This window comes from Phyllostomus discolor, chromosome 1 (assembly GCF_004126475.2).
Source record: "Phyllostomus discolor isolate MPI-MPIP mPhyDis1 chromosome 1, mPhyDis1.pri.v3, whole genome shotgun sequence".
Taxonomy (NCBI): Eukaryota; Metazoa; Chordata; class Mammalia; order Chiroptera; family Phyllostomidae; genus Phyllostomus; species Phyllostomus discolor.
Genome location: NC_040903.2, coordinates 168,478,250 through 168,505,604, shown reverse-complemented (window position 1 = coordinate 168,505,604; position 27,355 = coordinate 168,478,250). Strand labels below are relative to the sequence as shown.

Below are 27,355 nucleotides of genomic sequence, written 5' to 3'. Positions count from 1 at the left end.
GCAGCTGGGCGGGAGAAGCCTGCCCCGGGCGGCTCCCAGTCAACCGGCTCTGGGGCAAACTCATTTTGAGTGTGGGGCGAGGGACTCGCACTCATCGTTACGGGTCCCCGACCCAGCAGCCAAGGCGAACCTCGGGTTCGGCTGCAGGAAGTGGGTGTGCGCTGAGGTCGTTAGGAAAGACTCTGCGTTCTTGCCCCGGGAAGGAGAGCTGAGGGCGCCCCCTCCCTGGTCCCCGAGAGAAAAAGACAACCGGAGTTTGGCGGGCCCCGGGACGCGGGTGGGAAGGGATCTCTGCGCCCCTTGCAGCTGCGTCCGGGCTTGTCCCTCAGATACCGCGGTCCCGCTCTCGGCGCCACGTGAGCACCCGCCCGTTCGGGTGCCGGTCTCCTCCCGTCCCTCTTCCGGGGCCAAGACCCGCACCTGCCATCGGGAAAGGTGCGTCTCCCGCAAACGCGGACCCAGCTAGAGTGAGGCCGGCCCCGTTTTCCGAGCCCCGTGCGGCCGCGGCGCAGGTTCGCGGTAAGGCCGTCGAGGACTGGGGGTGTGGGCGTGGACCGGTTCCCGCGGCCGGCAGCGCGGTACGCACTTGACCGTGGGCGCAGAGGGAACGCGCCGGCGGACGGCGGGCTTTATGTAAATCCGGCTGTGCCTCGGAGTCCTAGGTAGGATGGACCAACCCCCGCGCCCCGGCCCTCACGTCCAATAAGAAGAGCCCCAGCTTGACACCTGCCTATATACAGGCGAGCGCGCCCCCGAACCGCGGACCGCGCGCACAGCCCGCACAGCCCGCACAGCCCACGCCGCTGGGCCAGCGACACCCCGGCCCGCCACCATGACTTCCAGCAAGATCGAGATGCCAGGTGAGGTGAAGGCCGACCCTGCCGCCCTCATGGCTTCCCTGCACCTTTTGCCGTCGCCCACGCCCAACCTCGAAATCAAGTACACCAAGGTAAGCGGCGGGCTCGAACCGCTGTACTCGGAGACTTTCTAGAATCTTCCTTACTTTCTCTGCTCGTTAGGGGGCGAGGATAGCCTGACAAGATCGGGGGTCAGGGTCGCCTGGGCCAGCCTGCCATCCCCGTGCAGCAGAGGGTTCGCCCCGTTTTCGGGGTTGGGGCTTTTGAAGTTCCGACGGGGTTTTGGGACACCTCGGGGACTTAGCACAACTTGAAGCGTGGCGCTGAAGGGTTGCCGTCAACGGCTTTTTTTTTTTCAAACTGCATCTGCCACCGCCTTCCGAGGAGGTTCCCGGGGTGCCGACCGCTGCGGGGAAGGCGTCGGCACCGCATTGACTCCTCAAACCGGGAAGGAGGGTGTCCCGCCTGGTTGGCCACGCAGCCGGGCTGACTCTTCTCGGTCCTCCGCCTCCGGGGCCCGTTAGCTGCCCGTCCGGCCCAGGTCCTCGGAAGTTCCGACGGTGCGGAGCGGCTTTCGCGCAGGAATTGTCAAGACACGCCGTGGTCTGGCTGCCTGCACAGATTTCATGGAAACCTGGCTGCCGGGAGTACAGTGGATCCAATGTCAGCATTGCGTTCGAATTTTGTAGGCAGTGGCAGTTTTCCTGGAAAACTTGGAAGGTCTTTTTATTTGTGCAAATTAACAGGTTCGCTTTTGAACTGAAAAATATATATATTCTTTGTAACGAACTCTGACATCTTGGGTTTGCCAAGCAGGATTTTTTTTTTTTTTTTGCACCACATTAAAGAAAATATGTGTTCGCTACCTAATATAAATCGAATTTACTTTTTTTCCATCGATTCTACATAGAAAAATTTTATTATTAATTACTCATATGGGGGATTTATAATGTTATAGCATTTGGGGGCAGGGAGATGGGATTTAAAGTCCTGTTTCTTGGAGTTCATTTTACAGTTTTCTTGTTTGATTTTGTTTCTTCCCGTTGATCTCCACCCTAAACTTCTCCCGATTAACTTAAACATTCACAGAGCACACACAGTATGGTTAGAGTTGTTTTCCATCATGCTTATTACAAGATAAACTAAATTTTGTCGAGAAGTAAATTGTTTGGTTCTGACTTAATGCTTGAAAGAAATACAAAAAAAACAACACCAGAATATTAAAATTTTACTTGTATTGAGCTTTAGGTTACAAAATCAGGGTGATTTGTGTTTGGAATGCTGATTTAGATGAATTTGATGTACCTGTTAGCTCTTTTAGATGGTGTGACAAATTTTTGAAAGCCGTTTTAATGAGAGGTCGTTAATGGTTACAGCCATTTAGACATTGTTTGCACAACAATAGTGCCAATGTGTGGCACATATCTGGGTTCAGGACCAAGCAGGGAAAGCCTGCGGCAGAAAGGTTTTGCTTTACGAGGGTCCCTAACCTCCGTAGCCTCACTTGAAAGTTATTAAGATGCAAGATCTACTTGTGAGAGAGGACCTAATCTTCAAATTTGGGAGGGTTTGATTTTAATCTTAGTTTTCATCGGATTTCCTTCACAGCCCTGAAAGGAGTTTTAGGTATGCAGCAGGTATCTCGGAATTTAATTTGGAAGCTCTTCCAGTTCTCTTTTTCTCTAACTACTCCTGCTCTCTTTTTTCCTCTTGTTCTCCCCAGTAGGAAAGACAACTGATTTATAGCTAATTGAAGTCTTTAATGTGGAGTCTTTTTGCTCAGGGGAGACTTTTATCCAGTATCCACTTTCCCACTTATTACAAAGAAAAACAATCAGAAATGAAATAATGGATTGTAACTTGATTCTTTAATTTGTGGGGAGGAGGCACCTTATTTTTGGCTTGACAAACAACCCTCATAAACACTAAGTAATACTAATCTAAAGGTGACCTCTTTTCACAAAACCTTGTAAAGTCAGATATCTGTGAATGTTCCCAGCACCTTTCCTCCTCAGCTCTTTAGTGAGACTTTTAAATTTTCTGAGACAAGCGTTGTGGTCAAACAGCTTTTATAACATGGAGCGGAAGCTGCTCTTTTTGGTAGCCGAGGGTAATGGCAAATGTGGATTTACTGAAAAGGAAAATAAGATTGATGGAGAGCTTTTTAAAAATTCACTTATGATTAAAGGTGAAGGAAAGTATATTGGCAGTTTTAAGCAGAAGAATGAACAAGGTAGAATGGACAGTTAGTCCTTTAGAATAGTGATACCACACTCACAAGGAATCTCTAACAGGGTAATTAATGGCTAAAACATTATTATGCTGGAGGGCTTGTTAAATAACACATAGGAAAGACACAACAATATCTGTGTCAGAAAATGGTACACAGATGATCCTTAATCATTTTTGTCTTGTTAAACAAATACATCTTTAATGAAGGCTATTGCTATAGGATTTTTAAAATATGTTTTGGGGACCAACGTAAAGCTACTACTGAGAATTTCAGGTAGCATGCATTTAGAAAACTTTTCACTATGCTCTGGTATTTTTCTTTTTTTTTCTTAGCATTCTCTTCTAAAACTATTTCACATTTTTAAAATAAAAGGCGAATGGGGAGATAACTAGGAAAAAAAGTGACTGCCTTTGTTTGTGAAAGATCCTGTGGAAATGCTCCAAAATTAAAGTCCAATCTCCAAGGATCTTGAAAGGGCTAACCTCCTGGTTTTGTATGTATTGACTTTCAGGCAATTACATTTAGTTTTAAAAATAAGCTTACCTCTTTAAGGTCCACTACCCCCTTTAGACTAATGATCAATGGCAACAACGTCTTTGGAATATATCTGTTTTTATTTCCCTCATAAAGTAAGCTAGACCCCAAGTTTTAAAAGTGACTTTTTATTAAGGAATATGTGAAACAAACAAACAAAAAAGACTGTTAATCAAGAAAAAGTGGTAACAGCACCAGCATGAAGGAGTGAGTGGACTACTTTGAGGCAGAAGGAATGTATACTGTCTTGCTTGTATCCTAAGAGGAATGCTTACCAGCTACCATAGGAGTCTGATTGCTTTTAGCTATGCTTTTATAAATTAAAGATGCTCTGAGTTGTTTCTGTTTTATCAGTCTGGCTTTCAGGATTTTTGTATAGCTGAATATATCACAGGAATACACACATTGTAAAATCAAGTCCAGTACTTCACTGACTGCTTGGAACTACAGAGGTCTTTCCTGGATTCCCAGGTCTTTGGAAACTTTCCATCTTAATGCGACTCTTACCTGCTCCATTGTCTCTTATCATCTCTCCTGGTTCTACTCCTTCCTCTGTCCCCGCATTGCACTACCCCACTACACACACACATGCCTTGCACTCTTTCTCTGTTAATCACTTTTTTCACTGCAAGTTTACACCCATAACTAATAATAACATAAAGTGTTGTTTTACTCCAGCATCTAGTAGTGTGGGGAGTTAGAACAGAGGGAGGAAGGGGAACATTTATGGGTGATTGACCTACTAAACTAGAAGAGAGAAAATAAAAGGCAATCAACTGTTAATCAGAGCTAATGTGCATTGGGTAGCTACTATTTATTCTTTTATTCAATTAACACTTTTTATTGAACATCTGCTTTCTGGAGAAAATAGTTTCAATTCAGTTCAAAGGATATTTGAATGGCCATGTTTCTAGCAACTGTGCTTTCCATTATGCTAGCTGGGCTGTGGAAGCATCCACTTTCTAAGGGCTTAGTCTTATTAGAAGCAGTGAGTGCCAAAAATTGTCAGCCTGGTGGTGGTTCAGTTATCATTGTAAAAATAACAATAATGAGAATAATACTTAGAATACTTAGCTTGTTTATAGGGCCTAATAGTTTACCTAGCATTTCCATATATGAGATATATATAAAATCCATATATTTATATATATAAAATCTTAGGGTTCTTGCAATAATAACTTTTGGCAGAGAGGGAGTAGGAAAAAGTAGGGATAATTGATAAGGAAGACCTTGGCCTTGACTTTTAAAAATTGAGAGAGCTTTCCTCACTATGGTCTTTGTTTTTTCTAATGATCACATACTTTTTTGAGAGGTGGGGAGAGAGATTAAATTTTTATTTTTTGTGTTGCTTCTGTTGCAGACAGGGAGAGACTATGGATTGGTCTATGTCTCTTAGAAAGAGATACCTTTTGTGACTTTTGATTCCCTGACTTTAATTTATTATTTTGATGTTTCTATGGTTTTTATATCTGGGGAAAGATTGTTGCCTATTCCAGGGATCATTTTTTATGAGATGGGGTGGGTCTAGTGACTTCTAAGCATCTCATCAAGACTGTCTTGATCAGAAATTATTAATTAAACTTTATATTTTTTTGAAATTACATAGCCTTTTGATGTTTGTATCATCCCCATTTAACCCAGGGAAGTGGACCAACTTCATTGTAAGACTTGAATTAGGTCTTTCTCCTGGGGTCCTGCCTGCCCTGGTACCTTCTACTGTATGGGCTTGTGTTACCAAATGGAATCATCATTCGCTGAGGCACTTTTGTCCTTTTTTTCCTGTGAAATGAGGAGTTAGTTTTTTGATTTGAGGGTAGAAAGAAGGTTCTGTAGGGAGCCTGTTCTGTGAGGTCTCATTTCCTTGTAGCAAGGCTGAAGAGGAGCCAGGCATGTATAATTGGTCTTAGACAAGCAGGTCGATTTACTGTGACCAAATTAAAAGCATCTCAAATACCAACATAAGCAGTTCTCTCTCAAGTCTTTTTCAGTTGGATAAAAGAATGCAAATATTGATGGACAGTTTTTGTCTTTTTAGTTATCTTAGTGACAGCTCACAGGGGTCAGCAAACTGCACACTGTCTGCCTAATTTTGTAAATAAAGTTTTATTGGAACACAGCCACACTCATTCAGTTACATATTGTCTGTGGCTGCTTTTGGATTACAGTGCAACAGAGACCATATGGCCCATGTTTTAGAAAAAGTTTTTAAGCCCTTGACTTAGAAAAAGAAAGGCTCTGAGTTAAAATAGGCCTTTGTTCAAATCTTGGTCAGGTATGTGCTTAATTAGCTATGTGAACAGTTATGGATGGCCTGTCCTTCTCAGGGGGGTTTCTTCACTGGATGTCAATTTCTACCTTTGTCAAAACTGAGATAACAGTATCTACCTGACAGGGTTGTTGTCAGGACTAAAGAAGCCAGTGTGTGAAAGTAAATGGCATGTAATGACGGTAGGCCAAGGGCTAATTCCATTTCACTTTTGTAAAGTGATGATTACATTCATTGTTCCAAATTAATGGAGTCCCATTAAGAAAGATCAAAATTGTATGATCAATAAAGTTTTTCAAACAGGCCATTGTTAGTATTTCAAGTAGTCATAAGAGTTTTAATATTCCACATAGTGTGTATGTTTGCACTGGATTTTCAACAAAGGGGATCCCGTGGAGGTTTCCCTACCAAGATCTCATCTTGACTAAAAAGTCGCCAAATCTGTTTCCTGGCCAGTATGGTCTTGCACCACATAATGGTGGTTAGGTCATCAAGGGACAGCATTTACTCCAGTGGTCCTGTAAGATTAAAATGGACCCAAACAATTCCGATCTCCTAGTGATGTTGTAGCTGTTGTGATGTTGTAGCCAAAGGCATTACCGTTTTGTGCCATTTCAGCCTGCCCACAGTCATGCTACCAGCTGGAAACGCCTGGGGGCACTCATGTGGCCCTGGGAGCTTTCCTCATTTCCCAGGGTACAGCGAGGTCCTGAGGAGAGAGCGCATGCCCTAGGATTTCACATGGGGTCACTCTTTATTGGTGAATTTAAAACACAAGAGCGGGAACTTAAAGCATGGAAAGGTTAAAAAGACACCCACACACACAAATTGCCTAAAATGGTCAGATATCTTAATCAACCAATATCTCTAAAACAAAGGAGTGTAAGTGAGAAGTGGGTTGACTATCCAGTCACGTGACTGACATTGTGTATATTCCAGGTAGCCTTACGCGAGAAGAGGACAGCTCTTTAAAGTGGATGCCTCAGCAATCACAGCTTAAATCAGGCGCTTGAATTATATATAAAAAAGAAGTCAACGGACATGGCTTAAACGATAATTACTCATGTGTTTGTGGTGATGCTGGTGTAAACAAACCTACTGCACACCAGTCATATAGAAGTAAAGTACAGCATAGGGAATATAGTCAGTAATATTGTAATATCTATGTTTGCTGTCAAGTGGGTACTAGACTTATCTGGGTGATCACTTCATAAGGGCTATAAATGTCTAATCACTATGTTGTACGCCTGAAACTAATAAACTATTGTACATCAACTGCAAAAACTGGTACATTTACACAACAGAATACTATGCAGCAGAAAGAAAAAAGGAGCTCCTACCCTTCGTGATGGCATGGAGGGATCTGGAGAGCATTATGCTAAGTGAAGTAAGCCAGGTGGTGAGGAATAAATGCCATATGATCTCACCTATAAATGGAATGTGATCAAAAAAGCAAACAAGCAAGCAAAATATAACCATAGACATTGAAATAAAGAATAAACTGACAGTAACCAGAGGGCAGGGGGGAGGGGAATGACGGGGAACAAAGGGGAAGGGTCGTCAAGGGACCTGTATAAAGGACCCATGGACAAAGCCAAAGGGGGAAGGATTGAGGGAGGGAGGTAGGGGTGGGTAGGGAGGAGGAAAGTGATGGCGGGAAAATGGAGATAACTGTACTTGAACAATAATAAATAAATAAATAAAAAGTATAGACACACATTACAGTAGTAGGCTATATCATCTAAGTTTGTGTAAATTCACTCTACAATATTCACACAAAATCAAAATTGCCTAGTGTTTTTCAGAAAGGTATCCCTGTTGTTAAGCAGTACATGGCTGTATTTTAATAATCAAAGTATGTATCTGACACTTGTACTGAAATTCAGTATTAATATACCTCAACATACCCAACTGCCTGGGCCTAAATGTCAGATTACAAAGAGCCATTTCTGGTATTTTTTAAGTCATTTGGACAAAGATGTTGCCAAGTCACTGATGCGTAAATCTAGGAAGGATGGCAGCATATGAGGACATTCTCAGAAGGAGGATGCTATTTGGAAATGGGAAGGTATATTAAGTTATATAATTTAAAACTGAAGAGACTTTCATTAGTCCTAACTGCCCAGTTTTGGGGCACTTCAGCTTCTAGAAAGCAAAAACACCATGCAGTGATTATTTTGAAAGACCTAGCATTTCTTTAATTTACTTGTCATTTCAAAGCCAATCATTTCTCTTCAAATACCAAGTCTAAAGCATATAGAAATGATTGCCATGATGTCACAATTAATTTTCAGTTGTCTTTTGAGACATATCATTGAGCTCTATTACATTTTACCTTTCAGATATATGAGATTATTCATTGGGAATTTCTTCTCTCTTGCATTTCTGTATTGCTTGGTTTTTGGCCCTAGTTATGTTCAAATTGTTTTCCTTCAAAATCTTAACTCTAAATGACTTTATTTACAGCAAGCCGCTGTCGTGTCACATAACTTGGAAACACTTCCAGATTTGAAACTTCCAGGTGGAGTAAAATTAGGTGCTTCCACCATCTAGACTTTTGCTGGGCTCTCACTTAAACTTCCCTGGGGCCAAACACAGGGGTTTGTTGAATGTGATTGAAAATTAGAAATTTGTGGGTGAACATCCTAATTTTTATTAAAGAAGGAAGCTTTCCTTTTCTTCCAGTGCAGCTTTGTTACAAACAGAAGTGGTCGTCTGCTCTGTTTCCTTTCCTCATCACACCTTTGGAGAGCCAAAGTAGCCGTTTCTTTATTCCTAGATCCCTGGAAAGATAAAACTGATTGTCTAGCTGAACCTGGAACCACCTTTCTCCTATTTAGCAGAATTTAGCATATCATTGGTACCAAAACACATTCCAGTCTTGATTATAACATATAGGGAAAACTTTCAAAATAATTAAAAGATTATGTTTTTGTACAGTCTCACACATAATTTTGATTTGTCTAGGCTAAGTCTTCTGATTTCAGATCCAATGATTCTTAGGATTTTTTTTTTGCCCCAGGTCACATCTAAGGGTTTCTTTTTCCTTTTTATAATTTAAATAAATTTATTTATCAATAAATAGAAATATATAAATAATAATATATTAAATATATTTAATTCTTTCCATTTTATTTTTTATAGAACTTAATGGGGTGGCATTCATTAATAAAATTATGTAGTACAGTTCTATATAATACAGTTATAAAATGTTATATAAGTGTACTGTATATACCATGTACTATATAAATTATATAGTACGATTCTATATAGTACAGTACAATTCAGGTATACAATTCTATAATATATCATCTGTATATTGTGTGTTCATCACCCCAAGTCAGATTTCCCTTCATCACCATTTGTCCCCCCATACCTTCTTCTACCTCCCCCCGACCCCTCTAGGGTTTTCTTAAAGGTGAACCTGATTCCAAAAAATGGTATGGATTTTGTGGCTCTTCCCACAGGTAGGATGGCACCTCCCTCCCATTAGTGGATCTGGCAAAATATGGTGGGTTTAGTAAACCCACTAACAAGCAAAAATATTTTCCTCCTCCCCAACCCCTGGTGCCAAAACACACACCAGATCTGTGGGCTGAGGTGTGAGTAATGGTGGGGAGTTTAGGGTTGGGAGGAAGAGGGGAAATACTCCCTTGCCTGGGAAGACAAAATTATGAAATCTACATGATTATGAAATCCAAAGAGTTAAAGTCTCATTTCCCTTGGTATGAAAATAGGACTTCTTCACTGAATCCTTTTTGTGAGGAGTTCAGAAACCAGTATGAGACTGGTTAAGTTGCCTAGCCAGCTTGAAATCAGTGAATTCTGCCTCATTTGTATTTTGGAGTCTGATACCCAACATACCAACGTAACTTGATTTTCACAGGGAAGGTTATATCTAATTATATTATCTCGGGGTCATTTTTATTTTTAACCGCAACCAGAGCTACCTATTTGGTTCCCTGAATTTATTTATTAATTTATTCACTTATTGGGCCCTCTTTTATACAAAGCACAGTTAGTCACTGTCTGGCATGAAGATACACAGATGTGGACTGTACCCTAAAGGGCCGGAAGAGAATTTCCATTTGGACATGAAATGAGGACATGCACACAAATAACTATGGTGCATGATAGAAGATGTTAAATGCTTGAGACGAGTGCATTTGAGCACCATGAAGGTTTTGAAGGAAAAGAGATGTTTGCAGCTCAGCACATCACCAGCATACTGTATTGTTAGACATACTTGACAGGGAATGAAATATTTTAATCATTCAGAAGACGATAGACAGTAATATAACACACATGTACCTATACCCAGATTTGTTCTTAACATTTTGCAAGATTTGTTTCTAATTTTTTAAAAGATTTTATTTATTTATTTTTAGAGAGGGAAGGGAGGGAGAAAGAGAGAGAGAGAGAAACATCGATGTGCAGTTGCTGGGGGCCATAGCCTGCAACCCAGGCATGTGCCTTGACTGGGAATCAAACCTGTGACACTTTGGTTCACAGCCCGAGCTCAATCCACTGAGCTACGCCAGCCAGGGATGCTTCTAATTTTTTAAAAAGAAATACACTGACGCTCCTCTTGTGAACTCGTTTTCCTACCTTCCTCTTATCTTTCCCACAGCTGTATGTACATGTATTCACAAACAATATATACTATTGTTTTGCATGTCAAATTTTTTTATATTAATGGTAGTATGGTGTATATATCCATCTGCAATTTGATTTTTTTGGTTAATATCTTCAAAATTCACCTATGTTGTTCCATGTACTTGCAATTAATTCATTATCATTGTTGTATGGTATTCCATTGCTTGAATATATCACAACTTTTACTTCTTCTACTATTGACGTTTAAGATACTCGCAACATTCACTATTACAATAATGCTGCATTAAACATTCCCAACCATATCTCCTTGTGCACCTGTGTGAAAGACCTTCTAGGATATATACTTAGAAGTGATATTGCTGGCTAATGGGGTGTATGTACGCTTAATTACAAGTTGCCAAATTTCTGTTCAACACAATCATAGTAGTTTCCACTGCCACCAGCAGCATATCCAACTTTGCATTACTCTGCATCCTCACCTATGTTTAGAGTTCCCATACTTACTAAATTTTGCCAATTTGATTAGTCTGTAATGTTATCTCATTGTTATTTTAATTTGCATTTCATTGATTTCTTGTGAGGTTGAGCATCTTCTCGTATATTTGTTTGGCCACTTGGCTTTCTTCCTTTGGCCAGTCTATCATTTGCTCATTTCTGTTTGTGTAGGTGTGTGCTTTTCCTGACTTGTAGCAATTTTTATATATTCAGGATTATAATCCTTTAACAATTATATACTATGTTAACATTTTCTTCCCCCTATGCCTTTTCTTCTCCCTTTTTTTGGTGTAATTGTCATATAGTTTTAAATGCAAATAGAGAATTTTTCTGTCTTTTAAAAAAATGTTTAGTGCATTTGGTGTCTTGTTTAAGAAATCCATTCTTATTCCAAGTTTTTTAAGATACTCATCTATATAGTCTTCTCAAAGTTTGTTTTTATTATTAAAATTTTTACTTTTTGCATTTGGTCTAATTGGTACTTGTTTATGTATAAGAACACAGATAAGTCTTAAGTGCACATGAAGTAACATAAAGGAAAGCCAAATGATATTAATGTGTCACGAATTTTTCAAAATTATATTCTGTGCCATTTTAGAATAAGATTAGGAGGTCCAGAATGTATGGTTTTCCTCTAAGCTTGGTCTTCTCCATAATGGAATAATATCAGAAACCAGTCCTACCTTGATGGATGCTTTTAGTTGGTTTCCCTAGACTAAGAACAGCAATGCACTCCATAAACCTACCTTTAAGGAATCATTGTAGAAAACTCTGGGATACATGATCATTATAACTTTTCATGCCAAGACTAATTTCTCTATTTTTCTTACATTATCTGGAACAGAGTAAGCACTCAAATGTTGGGTCTGTTGTGCTCCCTCCCCCCACACTCATTTTTGAAGGCCCATTACCTGGTAAACAGAAGAATTCTTCACTGTGTGCTGTTTGTTTTGGGGACTAGAGAAAACTACAGAGATGACAATGAATATAATGTGAAAAAGAATTTCTCGTAGAAAAAACCTGTTTTTTGAATAACTGATTCAGTATTGTGTTTAATCCTGTTAGAGAATTTAAATTGTTCCTTAGCACCAGGTTTGAAAAATAACATTACTTTGTATTTTGTTAGTGTTTTAAATTTTTATATTTTATACTCAAAGCTGGTGTCGTACATTCACCTTTGTGCTTGTATTTTGTGAGCTATTTGATCTGTGCATGTGTACCTCTAATTCAGAAGAAGCTACTGAAGAATGAACTTTTCCAACCCTAAAACTGAATGTAGCCCTTCATTGCATAGTACTTACGTAATAACTAATAGAGTTGGCCCCACGCTTTTTTTAGGGTGAACCTATATTCTTTGAATACCCTATATTACTTGTTTGTACTACTCCTAGTGGTACAGTTTTTGCCTTGTATTATATTTTTCTGGGTAACTCCCTGTTCATAAACTGTACTAGATTATAAATGCTTATTCATCTTGGTATTTCTGAAGCATGTATCTTAGTGCCACATACTATAAATGCTTAGGAAATGTTTGTTGAATGAACACTTGTTATATTTTATTATCATTAATAGCCATTAATAGCTGCAGTTTATATTATTAGTACTATAATATCCAAAGTGCTTTTCACATATGATTACATTTAATAATTGTGGCAGTCCTCTGATGGGGATATATGTTAGTATCCCATTTTATAAGTGAGAAAATTAAGCACACTAACATTAAATAATTTTTCTAGGCTCAGCAGCTAGTAGGTGGCAATTCTAGGATCAAATAATCCTCTTCCTTTCCTTTTCATAACAGTATGAACAGGCACGAAAACCACAACAAAGGCAATAAAATTTGAGCTTAGTTTAAAGTTCTGCTGAGTGTTTTTGCAAGATAATCCCAAATTCAGTTCTTTGACTACAAATTCCAAACTTAATTCTAGTTGATATTCTCATAGCTATCAGTAGCAACAATTTCAACCTCACATAAAGATGAGAATGCGCATTCAAAGCAAAAAAAGTATTGATGTAATCAACACTTGAGGTATGAATCACCCGGGTAGGTGCGATTCTTTAGGCTATGATAAAGAACTGTGTTTTTAGATTCTCACTGATTGGGTGGTCACACATGGCCCTTAATAACACCTGTTTGTTTGTTTTTTTATTCAAAAAGTGCTTTTCTCTGTTATGGTTATTAGATTCACTTGGGAGCTAGAATGTGTAAGACAGTTGAAAGCCAATATATTTCACATTCTTTCTAATGATTCTTTTCCCACCGTAAGCCATAATTCCATAAGTCATCATTTTGTGGGTGAGACACTTGTCAGGGAGTTGGGTGGTTATCTTCCACATTGCCTTTCATGAACAATTGTTTTTCACTGAGGCTCAACCACTGTTAGATCTGTTTATAACATGTAATCTACCGGGGATGCAGAATAGAGAAATAGAGAGTGGTCCCCAGAAATTCATGCAATATCCAGACTTTCACAGAGTCTCAGTGACTGAGGGTGGTGGTGATTAGGATGCACAATTAATGTTTCATTGGAAATGGCTCAAAAATCCTATCTAAAGACTTTGCTGACAAGTTGTCTTCTTTAAGCCAGATTTTAGACTCTCCATATTTCTGTCTTCACTTCTAGAGAGAACACATTTCTCTTTCTCCTGTACTTCTCAAACTTACCCCTTCTTATCTTTTCCATCTCCTTCTCTATTTTTACACACTTGTCTTCTCTTTCACTTCTGTAAGTATTTCTCTCGGGACAGGCTCTCGAAGACTCTCAGTCCCTGGATAGACTCATTATCTGTTTTCATTAAATGGTTAGTTATGCCTGGGAACCTTTGTAGTCGCTCTTCCAGCTGTTGTCCTAAATGGTCCTTCGGGAGACCAGAAGCAATGAACCTGGAATAACCACATTTGACTTCTGTGAGCCCTCTTGAGAATTTAGTAATTACTTAATGGATTGAATTGGTGACATATACTATTCCAGATAACACCCTGGGTTGCATTAAATTAACCTTCACAAATGGGTATTTATTGGTGTATACTTAAAAGACTACATGTGTTGGCTGTAATTGCTCTTTCATGCTTCTCCATGCTGATAGTTTGCACTGAGTGAAAAATTTCTCAGATTGGAGCCTGGGTGGTAGCTCTGTCCCTTTAGTGATGTGTGACATTGTGTTCAGCACATTGAGCATAAATCCTGTCCTGTAAACAGCAGGAGACTAACAAGGTTTGTCCACATTCTGATATCATTATCAGGAATTCCAGCCAAAAAAGACAGCGCTTAGAAAAGAAGTACACGAAACAGAGAGATTTTGGAACTCTTGATGATCTAAATTAAGGAGAGAGATTATTGCTCAATATTTGGTATGGACACATACATACAAATATGGGTACCGAAACTACATTTAGTGAAAAAAGAAACCAAACATTTTGCTTTTAATGAACACTTGCCAAGTCACTGACTCAGTTCTACAGAGAGCTAATGGGAGGCTTATTTATGAGTGTCTCTAATTGTGAGTGGTCTAAAGTGATGGCTATTGAAATAATGGAGCTGCTAAAACGATAGTACACTTTTAGCTTTCTTGGAACTCCTCATTATTTCAGCTAACTAAAATTCACACCAATTGTAATCTTACAATTTTTGGAAAGATTCTGCAGTTTTTTTTATAGTGACAAGTCACATCTGAACACACCAACTCTTTTTGCAAGAAGCCTTTCAGATGTGTCTTTTTAGGTTCATTTCAGGTCTTTATTTTTATTTTTACTGGTAAGTAACTTGTATGTTTGATAATGTCCCATCATGGGATCCCAAGGATGTCCTTATAATTACCAAAGAGTGGTCCACAGAAATCTGTGTTAATGATTCTCCTTATATATGTGAAGGATTTAGCAGTGTCATAATGATCCACTGGACATAAAATGTTTGTTTTTGCTAAAGACTTACAGGACTAGAAATTAGGCCAGTGACTACCAAGAGAATTTGTCCTTAAATCTTAGGAAAAATTGATTTTAATACTTGGCAATAGCAGTAAAAAGAAGAGGTTTGTTGGCACTTTTCTTCCAACCCATATATATCAGCAGCTTTTCTGTTAGCCTGAGCTCGTGAAACCCACAGCGGGTCTGGTAAACTCCGTGCAGAGGGAACTAACTTGTCAGAAGCTTACAGCTTTTCACTTGAGTCTAATAGAGACTTAGCACTTTGCAGGTCAGTGCCACTGCTATTTGTCTCTGACCTAAGAGATCTGGAGTTCTTCACATCAAAACCACATCTTGCTGAGCAGAGATCAAACGTAGGAAGGTAAGGGTTCTGCCAGTGATTTATCATGCCAGGGAGAGTGATCAGGCCATATGGGGCCACTGCAAATGAAGTTGACATTCCGGCAGTTTCTCATACAGGTCTCACATGTAGTTATGGCTAGTTTTTCTTGTAAAGGAATTCCGGGTCAAGTGGCAGCTTTCAGTGGCATTTCTTAGCAAGACTTACCGCCAATGTGAGGGTTTTTTCCAAATCAAGTCCTAGCAAGATTTTTCTAATATTTTATTTAAATGGCCAATAGGCATTTCTTGACTGAATATTTGAAGCTTAATTTGAGCTTTTCACTTGATGTCTCCTTTTCTCTTTTCCTTTTCTGGGAAGGTGCTGATTTAAGAAAAAGAAAAGAAAGGAAGAAAGAAAAATTAAAGTCCTTTAAGGTCTACCAGAAAAAAAAACAAAAAACAAGAAAAGAAAAAACCCCTTTCTTCCTAAATATTAGATGCAATTTTAAGTTGATGAAATTGACTCTATAAGCTATGCACAATTAGGCATATTAGTTCATCATCACAATTTATTAACTCAGGCTTTGGGAATGAATTACTACAACTATTACAATATAATTCTGGGGCGAGGGAAGGTAACTCAGACCTCTTTTGCATATTTGTACTGACCAAGAACAAAGAGGAAGAATTTAATCATTTGAAGACACAATAGGTATAATTATGTTTGAAAATATTTGCTAAGATTTGAGCCAAGGGCAAAATTTTAATTTTGATAAAAACAATTGAACAAATCTCTTTTCATTTAACTATATTACCATATACATGAAAATAATTGTGCTACGTAAAACTCAGCTTGTGTTTTGTTACTGTGACAAGCAAATGTTTAGTCTTCTGTGGAGAAATCACTTATTTATTGGTTCAAAGCCCTCTTCCGTAGGATATGCACTCGGGTGTCTCAGCCCTCTTTGCACAGGATGTTTGCTTTGTAACATAAATGAAAGATGATATTGGCATATAAATGTGGTAGTTAATGACCTGAACTTCTAATTCAATTGATGATACCAATTGTCTTTTTTGTGTTTTTTTTTTCTTTTCTCAATGAGATGGCCATAAATGGAATTAATTACCATAAATGGACGGGCTTTGGTGCTTAGAACTAGATCTCATCCTGTAGTCAAAATTCACTTGATTTCCTGAAGTATCATTTTATCTGTTTATAAACTGGGAATTACTTTGACTACTAAAGCACTTCAGCTCTGCAGGGAGTAAGTTTAAGTATATTTATGAAATGGAATTTCTCCTAGTTTTCACTTGGCATCCTTGGCACGTGGGGACATTCATGAAAACCTGGTGGGGTTGCAAATAAAATACACAGCATTTAGTTAAATTTGAATGTTAGGAAAATAATGAATACTTTTAAAATATAAGTATTCCCCATGATTTGCAAGTGATTTGGAACATACTTAATATTGAAATTTAATTCACTGTTTTTTCTGAAATTCATATTTAACTGGGCATTCTGTATTTTTATTTGCTAAAACTGGCAACCCTAAACTGTTAACACACATGGTTTGTGACTTTATTTGTGACCAGCAAATAAACATCACTTTAATGAAAAATTAATTGGCAATATGATGAAAGACCAAAGGAATCTCTTAAAATCGTTGCACTTGAATAATGCAGAGTGTAGTAGACTTTTTTTTTAACCCTAGCAATACTAGTGAATAAATAAGTCAACTAGGCCCATTGGAAAGACAGCTTAATCTCTTAAATGAATTGCTCCAACCTTTTAATTCAAAATCATACAAACAAAAACATTGAGATAAGCTGGGTGCTTTTTCAAATGGGGACTCCCGTGGCTTTGAAAATAAACACTTCAGCCTCTGCCCCCGCCCCCCAACACCCACACCGACACTCACTAGCCTTTCTGATGTCTCCCATTTGCAAATGAACAGGCTGAATTCTGAGAAAGACAGAAGACTAATTAAACCTAGGGAAGATAGGCAAAAGAACATTTGTTTCCAAGCCGAGCACAAAAAGAAATCATGTTATGTTCGACCTTCTTAAAACTGGAAGGAGAGAGCTAAACCCCTTTCCCTGAGTTTCTTCTTCTCAGAACCCATTTCCCACAAGCGCCTGCTCAGACCCTCTCAGAGCCAGGCCACTCTGGTATGTTTGAACCAGCCTGCTTTAGCCTGTCTTCATGGCAGTCAGAAAAAGGCAGCAATCAGAAATTCCAGGAGAGACCAGTTAATGTATTGGATGATCTTCACAATCCTAACCATCTCCCCCCATCTTTTTGCCCCATGTGTCTTTGATGGTTTGGCAGACAGGTCTTAGTTACCAGTGATAGAGAGAAAATAAATGAATGAATAAGCAAACACAGTACAAGGGGTGACTAGCTTTTTACCAGCATTAATTGCCTTGAATTGGTTGCTTGCATTCAGAATTAGAATCAGTTAAAAGTCTGAGTGCATACTATGCCAGTTTTTTTGGTAATTAAATATGTACCTTATCAAATCCTTCTGACCACTGGGCAACTTGATTTTATGTTACTTTACACATGAGAAAATTGAGCCACGGAAAGTTTAAATGACACTCCCAAGTCACACCATGTAGTGATCTTTATACACATAGGAATTTGACCCATTAAGAAACTATATAAAACATGGGAAGGCAGAACTTGATTTCAGGACACTTTTGCTCTTCTTTGTGGTTAAAGAAGACCCAAAAGACCTCGATGAGATTCAAGCTAGGTGCTAATCAAACCAGGTCACATGACTAAGGGATACTAGGAGAATCAGATACTCTAGCTCTGTGGTAGAGATATCGGGCCATGACTATTGGAATCCTCAATCATATGGAATGCTAGGTCTGCCCTAATTTGTATCACAGGTCCCTAGAATTACCCCCGGAGCCCTTTAATCTGAATGATCCAAGGAGCCTCATTCTGGGAACAAGGCCAGGCCCGCCACCTCACTCACCTCCCAGTGTATTTGTCCCCCGAAAGGCTGGCCAAACTAAACTGTCATCTGAGCAACATGACTAATGACCTTTTGTCTCTGTACTCTCATCAGTGTCCTTTCACTTTCAGAAACGGAGCTTGAGGTTAAATGTATGTGACAGAGGCTGGGTGTATCTTTGCTACCTAACTGCTGATGTTTTGACTTATTTCTGTTTACAACATCAACACAATTTGTGTAATCATCACACATTAGTGTGATGGGTTGGCATACAACATTTATTTTAAAATACTCTGGCACACTCACTTTAGATTAATATGTTAAAGCTGTTTTAAAATGTTGCCTCTAGTTTCTTATTTCTTTTGACTTTGTGCTATCTGCATACTTTGCAATTCTGGATTGCAGCCCTTTCTAATGAAGTCTTTTCTTTTTTCCTGCCTTTCAGCCTAGCACTCGGGATAAGTGGGGTTCAGAGCATATAATATTGAGTCCATTATATGAAACTGTTCATTGATTGGAAATTAGATTTAATAATTTAGTCTTTGTCAAAGCAAGCTTTGTAAAACCATGATTTTTACCAGTAAAAGATTACACCTACCGAACAAAGGCCATGTCTTTATAATATCAAAACATTGACTTTAAAGTAAAAAATGCAATCAATCATCAAGGTGTTTTCCTATACAATGCCATTTGGGTGTTTTTTCACTTTTTAGCCAGATGTTTTGGCGTGAAGCAGAGTGAAGAGTGGAAGTCAACAGAACCACTTTTGCTCTAAATACCTAGATATATCAATAGGAAGACCCACCCTCCATCATTGATCTGATCATTTGCTTCGTTATTTTACTTTATATAGGTACCTCTTTAATTAGAAGTAAAATAAGGTGGGGATTTTTTCATTCAAGTTAACAATACCTTTATTATCTTTTATTATAATATTCAATTATATGCTGCTTTGCAGAATAGCATGCTGAGGTTATCATCAACACAACTATTTTTATAACCATAGAAATTTAATTTTATATAGTTATATGATAGTGTTGTTTGTTCTTTGTTTTGTCCATAAATCTCTTTAAAGTACATCTGTAGAAACAATGGATCAATAATGTAAAAGGAGATAACTAACACATGACAAGTCCTCAAACTACTTCATCTTGCTTACTTAAAACTAATTGAACTTTTCAGTGTGCTTATTGATTTGTTATCTGGTACTCTCCTTTGACGAAGCAAAAGCAGTTTTGTGGCAAGGTGAGTAAAATTCAACTCTCCAAGGTACAATCTACTGCAGGGTTTCAGACAAGTCATTTGAAATGTTTACTATTAAAGTAACAAAACATTTTATTACTGAAATAAAACATGGCAGCTTTATGTCAAAGATTCATTTAGACTAGGAAATTTTCTACACCTAACTCCTTATAATGCCTGCTGCTGTGAGAATTCCTTGGGGATTTAGATTCCCCAGTTAGAAAATTCATGGCAACCTCTCTCTACAGTCATGACCACTTTGCTATGGGCCAGAAAGTGTGGTGAGCCTGACTTGTCCTGGAGTACATCTGACTGCAAAAGTGGCCAAGTGGTGTGGCTTGCCCTGCATGGCTAAGCTTCACTGTTTTGAATCTTAATCCAAGCAACTGCTGAGATTTATAAAACAACTTAAAGCAACTGTAGATGAATTAGATCCCTGTTAACAGCCAATCTGAATTCCTTATCTCATCTTCACTTCTTTCCCCAGTGCTCTGATTTATTTTGTCTTTTGAACACTGATTACATGTTAGAATGTGGGGAAAATCCAATGAAGCCAGGAGATCTTTCTTTCTCTCCTTTTTTTAAAAAATTAAAACTCTTATCTTTTTTTGGTCTTTTTAAAACAAATTTTTCTTGCACTTTTTTCATTACCCTTTAGTCCCTTTATATCCCCCTCCCTGACAGGAGATCTTTCTCTAAGAAACTTGGGAACGGGAGAAACTTCCATTTTAGCTGGCGAAGCCTAGGCACATTCTCATATTATCCCCTTAATTGTACAACAGCCTGGCAAGATAGATAGGCCTTCCCCGCCACTGGCCCCCCCCCCCCCCGCCCCCCGGATGTTTTTACAGAGAAGGACTCAAAGCTCAGAGTTTGAGAGTCTAAGACCCTTCAGGATTTCACAAACGGTAAAAGCAGACTGGTATTTAAATGGTGATCTTTCAACTCTAGCATTTCCATTCTAGTTTGTTCTATAAGGGATATAAAGGAATACATGCAAGATTAAGCACCTCAGTCCTCAGTGAATTTCCTTATTTCTCTAATTTGTTTTTCATGCATAGACATAACCCTCATAACATTGAACTTTCATGATTGAATAAATTAAAACAACTTCAGTCTCTACACTTGTTTTGGGGAGAATATACTTGCATGTTACTTTGTTATCCTTATGGTCTCTTTTGAAAAAAAATTGTATAAATGAGCTCAGTCACCTTGAATTGGCTTTTGAAAAGCTCACCTCTATGATCTTTATTGTATTAATCAAGAGATACAACCGTATACTCTATAAATAATTTCATTTGTCTGATTTTTTTAAGTACTGTATGTTTTATTGATTATGCTATTATACTTGTCCCATTTTATTCTCCCCTTCATCCCCTTTGGCCCTGTATCCCCACTCCAGCATTCCTCCCATTTAGTTCATATCCATGGGTTGTACATATACATATAAGTTCTTCAGCTTCTCCATTTCCTATGCTATTCTTAACCTTCCCCTATGTATTTTGTATCTACCAATTTTGCTTCTTATTCCCTGTACCTTTTTCCCCATTCTCCCCTCTCCCCCCCCCACCCACTGATAACCCTCCATGTGATCTCCATTTCTGTGATTCTGTTCCTGTTCTAGTTGTTTGCTTAGTTTGTTTTTGTTTTTGTTTTTTTAGGTTTGGTCATTGATCATTGTGAATTGTCATTTTACTGTTCATAGTGTTGATCATCTTCTTTTTCTTAGATAAGTCCCTTTAACATTTTATATGATAAGGGCTTAGTGATGGTGAGCTACTTTAACTTGACCTTATCAGGGAAGCACTTTTTCTGCCCTTCCATTCTAAATGATAGCTTTGCTGGATAGAGTAGTCTTGGATGTAGGTCCTTGCCTTTTATGACTTTGAAAACTTCTTTTCAGCCCCTTCTTACCTGTAAGGTTTCTTTTGAGAAATCAGCTGATGCTCTATGGGCACTCCTTTGTAGGTAACTGTCTCCTTTTCTCTTGCTGTTTTTAAGATTCTCGCCTTATCTTTAATCTTGGGTAATGTAACTATGATGTGTCTTGGTGTGTTCCTCTTTGGGTCCAATTTCTTTGGAATTCTCTGAGCTTCTTGGACTTGCAGATCTAGTTCTTTCACCAGAATGGGAAGTTTTCCTTCATTATTTTTTCAAATAAGTTTCCAGTTTCTTGCTCTTGTCCTCCTTCTGGCACTGCTCTGACTCAGATGTTGGAATGTTTAAAGGTGTCCCTTTAAACAGGTTCCTAAGCCTCCCCTCATTTTTTTGAATTCTTGTTTCTTCATTCTATTCTGGTTGAATGTTTATTTCTTCCTTTTGCTCCAAATCATTGATTTGAGTCCCGGTTTCCCTACCTTCACTGTTGTTTCACTGTATTTTTTTCTTTATTTCATTTTGGATAGCCTTCACTTTTTTCTTTTATTTTGTGTGTGTGCTCAATCATTTCTGTGAGTATCCTAATTACCAGTGTTTTGAACTCTGCATCTGATAGGTTGGCTACCTCCTCGTTGCTTAGTTCTTTTTCTGGAGTTTTGATTTGTTCTTTCATTTGGGCCATATTTCTTTGTCTGTGCACACCTTTTATGTTATAAGGGGCAGAGCCTTACACCAGGGCAGGGCAATCCTTGTTGAGTAGTGGTGCTGTATGGGGGGGGGGGGGCGGGTCAGAGAGGTAACAATGCCACTTGCTTGGCTCTTGCCCCATTTTCAGTCACCTCCCTTGCTTCCCACAAGCAAATCAGGCCTTTCTGGTGCTGATTTCTGGGTGGGTGCATTTGTGTACATTTTAGGACCCTGTGCATCTCTCCAACAAACTCTCCTGTGAGGCTACAAGTTTCTTCCACCACTGCAACTCCCACAGATTTTTATAGCCAGAAGTTTGGAGGCTTTAGTTTCCCATGATGGAACTGGCTGTGTGGTCTGTCTCAGTCCCTAGTTGTTCCTCCGGGTTTATCTGCACACAAATGTAGGACCTGTGGTCCACCAGACAGCACCGCACCCACAGGTTCGCCGCCTTGCAGCTTTTACTCTGGGCCCCAGCTGTTTCTGCCCCTCCTACCAGTCTGGATGAATGTTTCTTCTTTAACTCCTTGATTGTTTGGCTTCCATATGGTTTGATTTTCTGGCATTTCTGGTTGTTTTTTTTTTGTTTTTAAGTTGTTGTCGTCTTTCTTTGGGTTGTGTGAGGAAGCAGAGCACATCTACCTATGCCTCCATCTTGGCCAGAAGTCAATCATTTCCATGTACTCTATATTTCAGACCACCTCTCTTGGACACTGTGAGATGTGTACAACTTTTCCTTTTAGGTTTGGCAAGGGACACTTGTTTGAGAGAAAGCCTTTGTTGCAGTAGAGTGTTGCCCTTGTTAGAATTCTTAAAAGCTCTTGACGAGGAAGTAAATAAAATTTCTCAAATGGAGAATATATGATGTTTCCTGCCCAGGCACCCAGAATCTAGGATGCTATGAAACATTTATAGAAGAAAATTGTACTCACAGGTTTTTTTTTCCTCCAAATATCTATGTGGAGTGTCTTAATAAAGTGCCATTCTGAATTTTTATTTTAATTCCCTTAGCTGGGAGAAGAAACTGTGAGCCAAACATCTGTGATCATTTTATAAAGACTTTGGCATTTGATGCCCTTTTCTTATTCAGCCTTGGGTAACTGGATTCTACAGAGAAAGGAACACATAAAAAAGGAATCACTTTGATACAGTGCAATTGTGAGCAGTTCCTAAGTCAGTCAAGGTTGGCCATTTCCTTTTTCCTATGTTCATCCAAAACCAACCCTCTTGTGAAAAGTCATTAGGATAGGTTTTGAAATCCCTTTTCTTCAGTCCTGCAACTATAGCCCTGTGGTTGTATGAGTACAAAACTGTTCTTTAACATACCTAGGAAAATAATCTTCTGTCTGAGGATCACAATAGTCTGGCTTCTGTTTGTCCTGTGGCAGAAGTTCCTGCTTCTACACCTGGGGAGCCTGCAGCACATGTCCTGGGACCTCACCTCTAAACAGAATCATATTAGGATTGTAAATCACCACTGCTTCCCTAACACATTCGCTTTCAAGAAAGGAAATGAAAAGTTATTTTGCAGTTACCTGTGTTGGTCGTACTGAAGAAAAAAGGGGCTCAAGCAAACTTCTTTGTGCTGAATAATTTTTAGGAGACATTGTGAAAGAGATGTGGTGAGGATTGCTCATAGTCCTGGCCAACCATCACATCTGCTTTCTAAAGAAACATCAGCGAAAATTAAATTTAGGAAAAGTGCTGGGAGGGGGATCAGGATATGGGGATTTCAGTCCCTATTCTCCCATTAAGGGGGTGGGTGACCTTGTGCAAGTCCCTGGATTTTTGACAAGCTTATATAACACTTTCCATTTGCATAGGTTATATCTAAGGCACCTTGCAGTTCTGTGAATCTATTTCTTCCTAACCAAAGTGGCCTCCACTATATTTAGACCAACTAAAAGATATTCGTTTATTAGTGCGTTTTAAAATCATGTTTTCAGAAGACTTGGCTGTTAAAGTATGATCTTGATATACTACTTGGTTTCAAAACTAGAAACTAAAACCAGTTTTATTTTGGGTGGGGGGAGGTGGGAGTTTTCCAGTTCTTGGTGGCTACTTTGCATAGGTTTTAAAATGTTTGTTTTCCAGCTTAATTTCTCTTTTTTCAAATGATATCTTTCTACTATATAACTTACTTGATCAAGTACTAGGCATAATTGGAAAAAGAGGCAGACACTGTTGAATCCAGAGGACAGACTCTGCTATGGGGACAGAGATATGTTAGTCCAATGATTCTGGAACTTCACCATGCACATAGAGAAGGAGCAAGACAGTGACAGTGGTGTCACAGAACTTCTGATAAACAGTCTTATTGAGCGCCCACTAGTGGCCACATGTGCTCTCTAGATAGTACCTTAGATACTCAGTATTACAACTAGGAATTCTTTAGGTATAACATCTTCCGTTCAGCTGGTAGTAACTTTCTAAAGTACCATTTAAAGAAAAAGGGAAGCGGGGGAGGCAGGGGGAGGGAGGGAGGAGGGAAAGGAAGACAGATTCAGAAGTTCAACAGGGAAGTATCGTGGTCAATTATCCATGTCTGTCAAGGGGCTGAACAAAAGATTTGTATCACAAATGCCTGTCTTTGGTTACCAAGTTTGGTTCTCTCATAGACAAAGAAGCAGGTTTGGGGAAGATGGGAACATTTAGTGAGAAACCAAGACTCTAGGACACAAGCACTTCACTTCCCCCTCCTATCAGGCAGGTGTGATTCTTGGCTGGATTTCTCTGAGGCACAAAAATTACCTGTCTATTACTTTTATAAAATAGATTATCTTTGTAACATAGTCATAGTACGCATTCAATAAATACTTGTAACTGTTGTGACCATATCATATTATTGGAGCTGTATTGTATTGGTCTTCCCCACTACAGTGCTGAACGCTTATTTCAAGGACAAGGGCTGACTCTTACTTATTTCTGTATCCCTTAGTGCCTAGTATTGTGTCTGACATATACTAGGTGTGTAAGGAATGATTGTAAATAAAGGGAAAATTAATGCTATCTAGGGAGATATAATAAAGATGCTAACTGCCTCTCCTTTCACATGTAACTCTTGCCTCCTTTTTTCTTTTCTTTCTTTTTGTTCTAATAGTGCTGTGAGTCACTTAACTAGCTTTAGTACACGTTTTTAGAGGATAATATTTCTTTTATTTTCTCTCTTCACAGAAATGAAAGGTGACATGTCTTCATTATAAAAAAAAATGGCCTCAGCAACTTCTGAAAAAACTCTAGTGGTTAATCAGTTACTTTTAATATAAATACATATGCTTAATGCTGAATTACATTGTAAAACTCCCAGTCTGATTTATGGCCTCAGTCTGCCTTAATTAACATCGATTCTAGGGGAATAGTAAATGGGAATGGCCTTCACAATTGAGGTTGAACAATGAACTCTCTGGGTGTTGTCCAATTTGTAACATGATTTACATGAAGCAAGCCCTCCCTTTCCTGGGGTTATCCTTTTTTCATCTGGTGTTTAGGACAGGTTATATATAATCCATAGATAGGAACATTTGCTGTCAAATACTTTTGCTGATTTAGAGCTAGGCCACAAAATGGTCACTATTAATAAAGAAGGAGAAAAAAAAACCTAATCTGAGGCTTTGCAGGGATTCCAGCTTCTTGCTATGTGTCATCGCTTGTCCAGTCTGTGGCGTTTTTACGAAGTGGCCATAATGAAAGTCAGATTAAATGCATGGGATATATACATTTAATCAACAGACATTGGAGTCTGTGGTGCTGGAAGAATTATAAGAGCCCCGTGAATGCAAATTTATTGCAAAAGAATCCAAGGGGTCGGGGAATGAATGTCTGCTGAATGGTACTACCTGACACGGGACACCAAAAAACTTTCCAGAGTGAGTGATTTAAGTGTAAGGTTTGGCTTGTAAAGCTGCCAGCTGCTTGGTTTCAAAACTTGAAACATTTCCAAAACATTGGATGAGGCACTTTATATATGCACTAGAGTAAATACTCTGGTTTTACTGCCAATTTAAATGTGCTCAGTTTACAGTAATGAGCTTGTATAGGCATTACCTTGTTTATAGAAAGTGGAACAGGAAGAAATGAACATTAACCATTACCAGTAGCAATTCCCATTGCCTTCTGCCACAACACTGATGGCATGTATAGTTTCTTCCACTGTGGGAACATGTCACAACTGACATTGGTGTGTACTTGGCTTTAATGCCATGTTGCTTCAACAGAGTAACAAATGCTGTAATTCAACATGACTTGGTCAAGGCTGCTCAGACCAGTTGACTGTTTCTTACTACTTTTCCTAAAACTGCTAACAGCTGAGATGTAGGAGTCACGGAACAGTAAATAGGTTGGTGCCTTGATGGCACGTAGTGGAGTTTGTTTTAGCTAACTCTGTTTCCCACAAGTGAATCAGTCATGGGAATTACTTAGTTCTATCTTACAAAATCATTTGGGGGGTCTTTTGATGCCTTACAAAATTATTTTGGGGGTCTTCTACATGGAAGCAGGAGCCTTTGTATTTTGGGAAGACTGGCATAGGAACCCCTTTAGCCCTCTTGTACTCCTGGGGTCATGTGCTAGACACAGGCAGGTATATTTAGCCTGAAAGACAATTTGCTCAGCCTGGAGAGGAAAGAACATATAGCAATCTAAGGAGACACTAGCAAGTACAATGCCTAGAAGAGAGTAGGCACTCAGTAAAAACTGCTGAAGGAGAAAAGAAAGGAAGGGAAGAAGGGAAGGGAGGGTGTTAATAGGAAAAGACCATGGAAACCCCATATCTTTAGAGACGTATCTTCATGAGTTCAGCTGTGTTTAGACTAGACTTTGTGAAACAAAAAGTCCCTCCTGATTGCCAGGGACTCCTTGTCTTTATTTCTGCAATTCTTTGCATGGTTTCTGAGAACCCTTTGGCCCAAGTATATATGCTTATGAATATCAGTATTATGCTACCCAAGGAATACTGCGCTTCCCCTACAGTATGATTCCTTTTCCATTATGTGGGGATACTAGCAACATGCAGAAGTTGACTAAGCATAATACATTCCTGTAACTAGCAGGATTCTGACGGTCTGTAGATATATGCCACAGGCTATATATGTTTTTCAGCTGGTTTTGCTTTAATGCTTTTTCTAACAGTATTTTCATGATGATAAAAATAAAAGAAAGCTAGTTATTCAGCATTGAATAGTACAAAATACTGAATACCTGAACTTTCATGGGAAACCTACACCTCCCTTCATCTTTGGTTCCCTTCTCAATTCATTGTTTCTCAATATGAAATATATAAGGCTTATTTTTCTCAGTTTCTTCTATTTTAACAGAACTGTGTTACTTAAAAAATAAGTA

At 38.9% G+C, this 27,355-nt stretch overlaps 1 protein-coding gene across 1 annotated transcript in view; it reads left to right on the top strand.

Moving 5' to 3' along the window:
- Positions 1-767: 767 nt before the first annotated feature.
- The window catches only part of ALDH1A2 (aldehyde dehydrogenase 1 family member A2), a 100,048-nt gene continuing 73,460 nt past the window's right edge, over positions 768-27,355 (top strand). The window contains exon 1 of the mRNA XM_028507468.2: positions 768-949. Coding sequence (XP_028363269.1) covers positions 833-949 — 117 coding nt within the window. The 5' untranslated portion in view covers positions 768-832. The remainder of the gene's footprint in view (positions 950-27,355) is intronic.